Source organism: Coregonus clupeaformis, chromosome 17, assembly GCF_020615455.1.
Source record: "Coregonus clupeaformis isolate EN_2021a chromosome 17, ASM2061545v1, whole genome shotgun sequence".
In the NCBI taxonomy this organism is placed as follows: domain Eukaryota; kingdom Metazoa; phylum Chordata; class Actinopteri; order Salmoniformes; family Salmonidae; genus Coregonus; species Coregonus clupeaformis.
In genome coordinates, this window is record NC_059208.1 from 2,436,229 (window position 1) to 2,448,299 (window position 12,071).

The 12,071-nt window shown below is 45.5% G+C and overlaps 1 protein-coding gene across 1 annotated transcript in view; it reads right to left on the reverse strand.

The window, feature by feature from the left end:
• Positions 1-12,071, reverse strand: part of LOC121585885 (NADP-dependent malic enzyme, mitochondrial) — a 40,559-nt gene that overhangs the window by 1,300 nt on the left and 27,188 nt on the right. Inside the window, exon 2 of the mRNA XM_045226018.1 lies at positions 3,566-3,699. Within this exon, the coding sequence (XP_045081953.1) occupies positions 3,566-3,699 (134 nt within the window). The remainder of the gene's footprint in view (positions 1-3,565; positions 3,700-12,071) is intronic.

Below are 12,071 nucleotides of genomic sequence, written 5' to 3' on the forward strand. Positions count from 1 at the left end.
CAGTCCCGAACTAGGGACACAGAGAGAGACCAACTTATTGGTGCCCAATGTTGTGTGATTGGTGATGTGACTTTGAGGCCATGTCAAGCTAGGGTTGTGCCACTCACGACACTAGGAAAAGGGTTGGCACAAAATGTATATTGTCCCCCCCAAAAAAAAGTACATTTGGTATTTCAGTCCAGGTGGCCTAGACCCATATGATTATTTTTATTTCACTTATCTAGTTGTCTGTCCTGGCGATTGCAAAAGTCTGACATTTTCCACTAGCGCCTACAGCTTGAGCCTGCTGTGGCTCTCTCAGCCTGAAAGCATATCACAGTCACACACACACACCCTTTTTTTCAGATAAAGTGTTTGGGCTTTGTTAACAAGCGTGTGAAACTCTGCTTAAACTCGGCATGGGAAATAACTTTTCCCTCTTCCAACCCCTTCTTTCTCCATCCAAATTCATGATTCTTTGCAGACACTCTTGCCGGTTGGTTTCTGAGTTTTTTTTTTTAAACAGCTAGATAGCATATCACATGCATCAGGTTAAAATCACAAATGGACATTTTAAGAGTTGACCCCTATGATTTTTTTGTATTCGTGTGTCCTTCTCTTTATCTCTCCCACTGTCTTCATGCATAGACAGCCTAGGCCTCCATCTCTGTTATCATAGACATGTTTGTGCTTAAAGCCAGTGGTGTCCAAAGTCCAGCCTGCTTTATCAATGTCCAGACACCAGAATGAAGCCCTGCTTTGGGGAGAAGTAAAAACAGTAAATAGCTGCTGCTTGGAATAGAATGACATCGTTAAGTGAGAGTTTTGAGCAAAAGTCATGTAAAAATAAAGTGACAAGGTCGGGTCCAGTAAATACCACAGAAGGCTTGAGAAATAAGTAAGGCCCAGACTGCAATGGAAATACTATGGCCAGAGGCATGAGGACAGGCAGGGCGAATACCAGCTCTAATAAACTGGTCCAATGCCCTGAGTGGACTGGAAGGCATCGCCAGACTATGAGACAAATTGTTGATGACATTGAAAGGGCATGGGAAAGGGAATAAAACACGCCTAATTGCTGTTTTGGAGGATTGGGGTGGTACAGTATAGCAACACTACCTCATAGTCATCATACCACCACACTGGAAAAATAGTGGGCTAAAAGGTCTTCCTGACCACAAATTGACACAAATCCTGTCTCTCTCTGCCCCATTAACAAACCCAACCAGTCCTCTCACTACAGATCCACAGGCCACAAATGAAAACAGCAGATACCATGGTTACTGAGGCAGACCTGCTGTCCTGGCACTATGGAAATAGAGACACAATTCATACAACCTTGGGATTACAATTACTTGAAGCCTTGTAGTGTCTGACAGAGAGATGTACTTATTTGATGTTTTGCTCGTCAGCAAACAAGTTAGAGGATTCGGCTATTTCAGCCACAAACAGGTGTATAAAATCGAGCATAAAGACATGCAATATCCATAGACAAACATTGGCAGTAGAATGGCCCGTACTGAAGAGCTCTGTGACTTTCAACGTGGCACCTTCATAGGATGCCACCTTTCCTCTGGAAGCATTTTTACATTTTAGTCATTTAACAGATGCATACATTTTTTTTCCTTTTTTTTTTCTCGTACTGGTCCCCCGTGGGAATCAAACTCACAACCCTGGCGTTGCAAGCACTATGCTCTACCAACTGAGCCACATGGGACCAACGTCAGCACAATAACTGTTCGTCGGGAGCTTCATGATGATGGGTTTCCATGGCACGAGCAGCTTCACACAAGCCTAAGATCGCTTGGCATTGCGTATGGTGTCGGCTGGAATGGGGTAAAGCTCGCCGCCATTGGACTCTGGAGCAGTGGAAACGAGTTCTCTGGAGAGATGAATCACGCTTCACCATCTGGCAGTCCGGCGGACGAATCTGGGTTTAGCGGATGCCAGGAGAACGCTACCTGCCCGAATACATAGTGCCAATTGTAAAGTTTGGTGGAGGAGGAATAATGATCTGGGGCTGTTTTCCATGGTTTAGGCTAGGCCCCTTAGTTCCAATGAAGGGAAATCTTAACGCTACAGCATACAATGACATTCTAGACGGTTCTGTGCTTCCAACTTTGTGGCAACAGTTTGGGGAAGGCCCTTTCCTGTTTCAGCATGACAATGCCCCCGTGCACAAAGCAAGGTCTATACAGAAATGGCTTGTCGAGATCGGTGTTGGCCTGCACAGAGCACCATTGAACACCTTTTGTATGAATTGGAACGCCAATTGCCAGCCAGGCCTAATAGCCCTCCATCAGTGCCTTACCTCACTAATGCTCTTGTGGCTGAATGGAAGCAAGTCCCCACAGCAATGTTCCAACATCTAGTGGAAAGCCTTCCCAGAAGCCTTCCCAGAAGAGTGGAGGCTGTTATAGCAGCAAAGGGGGGGACCAACTCCATATTAAATGCCCCTGATTTTTGGAATCAGATGTTCGACGAGCAGGTGTCCATATACTTTTGACATGGTAGTCTATGTAACTTTCAAAATAAAGAAATCATCCTCATATGATGCATTTTGCATCTTATGAAGCTATGTTCTGCGTCATAGGATGCAAAAAGCGTCATACGGAGATGATTTCTGTATTTTGAAAGTTACATAGACTACCATGTCAAAAGTATGTGGACACCTGCTCGTCGAACATCTGATTCCAAATATCAGGGGCATTTAATATGGAGTTGGTCCCCGCCTTTGCTGCTATAACAGCCTCCACTCTTCTGGGAAGGCTTTCCACTAGATGTTGGAACATTGCTGTGGGGACTTGCTTCCATTCAGCCACAAGCGCATTAGTAGTCTATGTAACTTTCAAAATAAAGAAATCATCCTCATATGATGCATTGTGCATCATATGAAGCTGTGTTCTGCATCATAGGATGCAAAAAGCGTCATACGGAGATGATTTCTGTATTTTGAAAGTTACATATCTTGAAAATATTTTGGGACTATGTCAACAATGGACTGATGAAACAGTTTTTGGTTGGTATTTTCCTTTAAAACAGAGGGATCAACACATAGAGAATATGGTACACCCACCCCCATGATTCAAAATGTTAAATTCACTCTGCATGACTAACTACAGGCATGTGGTATCTATGACCGAGCTGCCGAAGATCAAAGAAATCAGCCTGGGACATAAGTAACGCGGCATTACATAATACTAAACCTTTGCGACCCTAATCAGCTGCAGTAGGGAGATGAAATCAGCATTTATTTTATGTCTCAAAGAATATTGTAAAATGCTGGGAAGAAGTAAGAGGAAGACAAGAAAGAATGAAGCAATAGAAATTGAGAAAAAAATGGGGGAAAAGGAGTAGCGGTTTGTTCAGAAACCAGTAGGGTGCTAGGGTGGGTTGAATAAAGAGCTCAGAGGAGTAGTCACTAATCCTTCCCTTAAATCTCAGTCTCTTTGAAGGCTTCCAGATGTGTGATCTTTCTCTCTCGCGTCCATGCGGCTGGGCTCTCCCTTCACACACATGCATGCACACACACACACACACACACACAAGCAGACAGATAGACGCACAGGGTAGATCTCAGTCTCACCTGTCCAAGTCGTCCCTCTTCATCTCGTAGTTCTTGAGGACCCGGAGGAGCTGTACGTCTTGGCTGAGGAAGCAGGGAGGCAGCAGGCCGTGGATCCCCAGCTGGAGACGTTCCTCCAGGGAGAAGGCCATGCCCTAAAACACACAGAACCATAGGAGGGACATCTGTTAGACCACCACCATAACACCACAGCACAGTAGGGAGATCTGTTAGACCATTAAACCACTATAACACCACAGGCCACTGTGGGCCAGCTTCTGTAGGACTACTGTCTGACCTTACTGTATACAGTAAGCCCTCTGGTCCCAACCACTCAACATTATCATGCTGCTGTTGGTCTTGACTATGAACTGTGTCATTGAGTGTATGTATTTTGTCTTTGATTGTACTTTAATTGATAAACTTCACATTACAAACTTTGTGTAAAGAATATAGTTCTAAGTGTAATATATAATAATAATATAATAATATGCCATTTAGCAGACTGCCCTAAGGTACAAGTCTAGGGTCTGTGGAATGCTATGTACATAGGCCTACATTCCAAACAGTTCAAAGTCCAGTTCAAGTCCAAAGACAGCAGTAACTAGAGGAAGAATGGTTTAAACCATAGATCTCATTACCTACTTAAAATGTCTCTTCTACAACCCTGCTAGCCACTTTACATTCAACATGACCGGCTGAGACTGCCCTTTTAGCCTAAGTTTGTATAATCAGGGACATTTCCATCCATCCCTCTTCAGAAACCCTGGAGTGATGATACTCAGACTACTGCGTCATCTATCCTATCCCAGTGTTTGCTCTGGATGGGGGGTTCCCCTCAAGTATTAACCCTATTGGCTGATCTGATGGGGCCACTGTCTGCTCACACTCTGGTGTGATGTCCGTCCCCGTGAAGATACACACTGCAGCCATGAGACCAGGCTCTGTCTGACGGCCACAACCTTTGACCTTTACCACAACCCTGACCTCCAGATGGGCATCTCGATAAACACACACGTTTAACGTCGGGGTCATGACCTCGAACACTACTGGATCTGTGAATCGGCTGTTGCCACAGTTGCCCCTCCTCCTTCCATTTCATAATATTCCAGCCATTACAATGAGCTCAACCTCTGATTTAAAGTGACACCAGCCTCCACTAGTCCATAGAGGTGCTGCCACCGCTCCATATAGGGATCAGAGTGTGTGTAGCTGTGAGAGACAGTGTGTTGCAGACTCTGGCTGTATTTTTACATCAATGCATAATAAAATACAAGTCTGCTGAACACACCAGATACTGTCGCTGCTGGGATGGAATTGAAGTTGTGGTGCAACTTCTGTGCTTTGGAACGCACCCCATGAGGGCTTGGCCGAAATGTACAGCTTTTTTCAAGGAACTGGCACTTTTAAATCTGGTTGAGGGGTTGAGGTTGTAAAAATGTGAGCAAGAGTGAAGTAAAAAAGCATACAGTGCAATAAAATGTAGTGTTCTTGACTTCGTACTAACCATCAACACTGACCACAGACACATTTTCAAACATTGGCAGATTTTCTTTAAAAATATATATAACATTATTGGGTTTGGTCTCAACTGAACTTGGGGCTAATGACTCTGGGACACACACAGGTTAGAGGGAATACGCAGTGCACAACATCACAGACAGGAAAACAAACACACACTCACAAAGGAACACACACACTCCCCCCAACACACACACAGATTCATCTTGGCAGAACATCTGAGGAACAGGCTAAGTATTTGCCTGATCACTTCACTTCTCAAATCAGCAATGGTTTTTTGTTACATTTCTAAATCGAGGAGCCCTTGGGCTGAGAGGTTGACAGCTTGGATGTCATCTATTGACATTCAGTGGACCCATGGTCTGATGTCAATTTCTGTCAGCAGGCCAACAGTGTGTCTGTTCACAGCCCAAAGCCTACACTAGTGGTGGATTTGTGGTTTTCCATACTGCAACATGACAGTACATTATAGTACAGTCAAGCCTACAGTACAATCAACCACTTTTGGTTTGATTTAACCACTGTAAATCAAATCAAACTGTATTCCTCACATACACGTGTTTAGCAGATGTTATTGCGGGTGTAGCGAAATGCTTGTGATTCCAGCTCCGACAGTGCAGTAATATCTAACAAGTAATATCAATTTCACAACATATACCCATTACATACATATCTAAGTAAGGAATGGAATTAAGAATGTATACATACATGGACAAGCAATGACAGAGCGGCATGGACTAAGATACAGTAGAATATTATAGAATACAGTACACACATATGAGATCAGTAATGCAAGATATGTAAACATTATTAAAGTGACTAGTGTTCCATTTCTTAAAGTGGCCAGTGATTTCAATAGGCAGCAGCAGCCTCTAATGTGCTAGTGATGGCTATTTAACAGTCTGATGGCCTTGAGATAAAAGCTGTTTTTCATTCTCTAGGTCTCAGCTTTGATACACCTGTACTGACCTCGCCTTCTGGATGATAGCGGGGTGAACAGGCAGTGGCTCGGGTGGTTGATGTCCTTGATGATATTTTGTCCTTCCTGTGACATCGGGTGCTGTAGGTGTCCTGGAGGGCAGGTAGTTTGCCCCCGGTAATGCGTTCGGCAGACCGCACCACCCTCTGGAGAGCCCTGCGGTTGCGGGCGGTGCAGTTGCCGTACCAGTAGGTGATACAGCCCGACAGGATGTTCTCAATCTGTAAAAGTTTGTGAGGGTTTTAGGTGCCAAGCCAAATTTCTTCAGCCTCCTGAGATTGAAGAGGCTCTGTTGCGCCTTCTTCACCACACTGTCTGAGTGGGTGGACCATTTCAGTTTGTCAGTGATGTGTACGCCAAAGAACTTGAAGCTTTCCACCTTCTCCACTGCAGTCCCGTCGATGTGGATAGGGGGGTGCACCCTCTGCTGTTTCCTGAAGTCCACGATCATCTCCTTTGTTTTGTTGACGTTGAGTGAGAGGTTATTTTCCTGGCACCACACTCCCAGAGCCCTCACCTCCTCCCTGTAGGCTGTCTCGTCATTGTTGGTAATCAAGCCTACTACTGTTGTGTCGTCTGCAAACTTGATGATTGAGTTGGAGGCGTGCTTGGCCACGCAGTCATGGGTGAACAGGGCGTACAGGAGGGGGCTGAGCACGCACCCTTGTGGGGCCCCAGTGTTGAGGATCAGCGAAGTGGAGTTTCCTACCTTCACCACCTGGGGGCGGCCCGTCAGGAAGTCCAGGGCCCAGTTGCACAGGGCGGGGTTCAGACCCAAGGCCTCAAGCTTAATGATAAGCTTGGATGGTACTATGGTGTAGAATGCTGAGCTATAGTCAATGAACAGCATTCTTACATAGGTATTCCTCTTGTCCAGATGGGATAGGGCAGAGTGCAGTGTGATGGCGATTGCATCGTCTGTGGATCTATTGGGGCGGTAAGCAAATTGAAGTGGGTCTAGGGTGACAGGTAAGGTAGAGGTGATATGATCCTTGACTAGTCTCTCAAAGCACTTCATGATGACAGAGGTGAGTGCTACGGGGCGATAGTAATTTAGTTCAGTTACCTTTGCTTTCTTGGGTACAGGAAGAATGGTGGCCATATTGAAGCATGTTGGGACAGCAGACTGGGATAGGGAGAGATTTAATATGTCTGTAAACACACCAGCCAGCTGGTCTGCGCATGCTCTGAGGACGCTAGGGATGCCGTCTGGGCCGGCAGCCTTGCGAGGGTTAACATGTTTAAATGTCTTACTCACGTCGGCCACGGAGAAGGAGAGCCCACAGTCCTTGGTAGTGGGCCGCGTTGGTGGCACTGTGTTTTCCTCAAAGAGTGCGAAGAAGGTGTTTAGCTTGTCCGGAAGCGAGACGTCGGTGTCGGCGACGTGGCTGGTTTTCCTTTTGTAGTCTGTGATTGTCTGTAGATACTGCCACATACGTCTCGTGTCTGAGCCATTGAATTGTAGTAGTTCCTATACAGCACTGACACTTGTCCCTTGTGTTAGAACTAAAACACACACCGCCCTGAATGCGACTTCAATGATGATTAGGTAAAATGTTATTTTGTTCTGCTGTGTAAGAACATAGTTTGTTATTTCAGTAAAGTTCTGTTCCATCTTTGTGCCTGTTCTTTCTCAAGGCTTGACTGAGTCTGTACTTAAATGACCTGAGGAGCAGACACTCAATCCTGCCAGCTCGGAATTACTACCTTCCTCATAATCAAAAGATACATTCTATTTTGCTAAGAGCCAGTGGTTGACATCATAAGCAGTGTCTCCTTAGAGGCTTTGGACTGCACTGGGCCATTATACAGCTCTGTTTAGCTGGCTCATACAACTGACCATGAGACATATTGGAGACTAGACTAGAAGCTCTGGAAATGAAGGAACATTTTTAAAATACATGAATCGAGCTACATATAATGTGGTGACATTATTATATGAGATCAAGCCTCAGATGTGTGAGTGCATACACCACATGTGTCAAACCAGAGAGGAAGAGGCGACACGAGAGGGATAACTGGACCCAAAATCTGTCTTCTCCAGCAGGTGGCATTTTTTCATTTTTTTATATGGTCAATGAGAGTGTGGAATTTGATTAACAAAAATGGAATGGCTTATTTGCTACGTGTGGCTTATTTGATCAAATAAAAGTTTTGTAATGCTTAGGTTGTTACAAGTGTAATGATATAAGTAGGACACGTTACATCCCAGCAACTGAGAAAAATACTTTATATCAGAGTTATGCCTGTTGTTCACGCTCATGACTGCCTTCCATTTTTGAAGACATTTTGTTTTATTGTTAGCGCAGCCACTTGAGTATCTGGTCAATATAATTCCACGGAGGGCCGAGTATCTGCGGGTTTTCACTCCTCCCTTGTACTTGATTGATGAATTAAGGTCACTAATTAGTAAGGAACTCCCCTCACTTGGTTGTCTAGGTCTTAATTGAAAGGAAAAAACAAAAACCAGCAGACACTAGGCCCTCCATGGAATGAGTTTGACACCCCTGAGGTACGCACACAAGCAGCCACACACGCCCGAACGCACCCACCCACGCACACACTTGTTCTCTTGAATAATTGTGTGCATTTGGACAAGCATGAAAACAAACAGTGTCCCACACAGTAGCAGCACTGAGACAGTTAGGGGCTTGTCTGTGTCAGAGCTAAATGTCAGGGCCTGTCTGAGTGAGATGACCCATGGACTCCGTCTCATTAAGAATAATTACTCGCACAGCTCTGTGGTCGCTCAAAGGCTCCCAGTGTCATACGTGAAATGGAGACCCTCCATGGAACCCAGCCCAAATGAGCAATTAACGTCCCCGACAATGGATCAGGGAGAATGGGTCGACAGGGCGAGCCACTGGGTATGGAACTATGGAACCACCTTCCAATTGGGGACATGGATGGCTGGGTTGGTGGCGTGGAAGGGGGGAGGAGAGAAGGAGAATGAGGAGAGGGGTAGGGCACTGCTTTCCTGCTTTTCCACTGTATGCTTGGATGGCAAGAAATATTAGATAAACATGGTCTGCAGCTCCAGGCAGGGTCACTGAGCAGGGATTAGTTCTTTGAGAAACAAAGTTGTCAAACACTCTTTGCCGTTTCAGTCAGTCTGTGACTGCGGTTGAGTTCTGGTAAGCCCAGGCTCTTGAAAGGAAAAGAAACAATTGGAACATCGTGAGAGAAAATAGAAAACGGATTAATAATAATAATTATAATAATAATAATAATAATAATAATAATGTTTCCACTTTCCATGAATCAATGGAATGGATTCCTCCGTTCATTGTTGGTGAATGTTTGCACTCACTCAAACACAAGTAAAGATGCATTCTTGACCAAACAGACACATACACTACATGACCAAAAGTATGTGGACACCTGCTCGATGAACATCTCATTCCAAAATCAGCCTCCACTCTTCTGGGAAGGCATTCCACTAGATGTTGGAACATTGCTGCGGGGACTTGCTTCCATTCAGTCACAAGAGCATTAGTGAGGTCGGGCACTGATGTTGGGCGATTAGGCCTGGCTCGCAGTCGGCGTTCCAATTCATCCAAAAGGTGTTCAATGGGGTTGAGGTCAGGGCTCTGTGCAGGCTAGTCAAGTTCTTCCACACCGATCTCAACAAACCATTTCTGTATGGACCTCGCTTTGTGCATGGTGGCATTGTCATGCTGAAACAGGAAAGGGCCTTCCCCAAACTGTTGCCACAGTTGGAAGCACAGAATCGTTTAGAATGTCATTATATGCTGTAGTGTTAAGATTTCCCTTCACTGGAACTAAGGGGCCTAGCCCGAACAATGAAAAACAGCTCCAGACCATTATTACTCATCCACCAAACTTTACAGTTGGGACTATGCATTCGGTTAGGTAGCGTTCTCCTGGCATCCGCCAAACCCAGATTCCTCTGTCAGACTGCCAGATGGTGAAGCGTGATTCATCACTCCAGAGATAGCGTTTCCACTGCTCCAGAGTCCAATGGCGGCGAGCTTTACACCACTCCAGCCGACGCTTGGCATTGCGCATGGTGATCTTAGGCTTGTGTGCGACTGCTCGGCCATGGAAACCCATTTCATGAAGTTCACGACGAACAGTTCTTGTGCTAACGTTGCTTCCAGAGGCAGTTTGGAACTCGGTAGTGAGTGTTGCAACCGAGGACAGACTATTTTTTACAAGATACGTGCTTTGGCACTCGGCACTCCTGTTCTATGGGCTTGTGTGGCCTAACACTTCGCGGGTGAGCCGTTGTTGCTCCTAGACGTTTCCACTTCACAATAACAGCACTTACAGTTGACCGGGGCAGCACTAGCAGGGCAGAAATTTGACGAACTGACTTGTTGGAAAGGTGGCATCCTATGAAGGTGCCACGTTGAAAGTCACTGAGCTCTTCAGTAAGGCCATTCTACTGCCAATGTTTGTCTATGGAGATCGCATGGCTGTGTGCTCGATTTTATAAACCTGTCAGCAACAGGTGTGGCTGAAATAGCCGAATCCACTCATTTGAAGCAGTTTCCACATACTTTTGTATATACAGTGGGGGAAAAAAGTATTTAGTCAGCCACCAATTGTGCAAGTTCTCCCACTTAAAAAGATGAGAGAGGCCTGTAATTTTCATCATAGGTACACGTCAACTATGACAGACAAATTGAGGAAAAAAAATCCAGAAAATCACATTGTAGGATTTTTAATGAATTTATTTGCAAATTATGGTGGAAAATAAGTATTTGGTCACCTACAAACAAGCAAGATTTCTGGCTCTCACAGACCTGTAACTTCTTCTTTAAGAGGCTCCTCTGTCCTCCACTCGTTACCTGTATTAATGGCACCTGTTTGAACTTGTTATCAGTATAAAAGACACCTGTCCACAACCTCAAACAGTCACACTCCAAACTCCACTATGGCCAAGACCAAAGAGCTGTCAAAGGACACCAGAAACAAAATTGTAGACCTGCACCAGGCTGGGAAGACTGAATCTGCAATAGGTAAGCAGCTTGGTTTGAAGAAATCAACTGTGGGAGCAATTATTAGGAAATGGAAGACATACAAGACCACTGATAATCTCCCTCGATCTGGGGCTCCACGCAAGATCTCACCCCGTGGGGTCAAAATGATCACAAGAACGGTGAGCAAAAATCCCAGAACCACACGGGGGGACCTAGTGAATGACCTGCAGAGAGCTGGGACCAAAGTAACAAAGCCTACCATCAGTAACACACTACGCCACCAGGGACTCAAATCCTGCAGTGCCAGACGTGTCCCCCTGCTTAAGCCAGTACATGTCCAGGCCCGTCTGAAGTTTGCTAGAGTGCATTTGGATGATCGAGAAGAGGATTGGGAGAATGTCATTTGGTCAGATGAAACCAAAATATAACTTTTTGGTAAAAACTCAACTCGTCGTGTTTGGAGGACAAAGAATGCTGAGTTGCATCCAAAGAACACCATACCTACTGTGAAGCATGGGGGTGGAAACATCATGCTTTGGGGCTGTTTTTCTGCAATGGGACCAGGACGACTGATCCGTGTAAAGGAAAGAATGAATGGGGCCATGTATCGTGAGATTTTGAGTGAAAACCTCCTTCCATCAGCAAGGGCATTGAAGATGAAACGTGGCTGGGTCTTTCAGCATGACAATGATCCCAAACACACCGCCCGGGCAACGAAGGAGTGGCTTCGTAAGAAGCATTTCAAGGTCCTGGAGTGGCCTAGCCAGTCTCCAGATCTCAACCCCATAGAAAATCTTTGGAGGGAGTTGAAAGTCCGTGTTGCCCAGCGACAGCCCCAAAACATCACTGCTCTAGAGGAGATCTGCATGGAGGAATGGGCCAAAATACATACATTTACATTTTAGTCATTTAGCAGACGCTCTTATCCAGAGCGACTTACAGTTAGTGAGTGCATACATGTTTTTTTGTTTGTTTTTGGTCATACTGGCCCCCCGTGGGAAACAAACCCACATCCCTGCCGGCCAAACCCTCCCCTACCTTGGACGACGCTGGACCAATTGTGCGCCGCCCATGGGTCTCC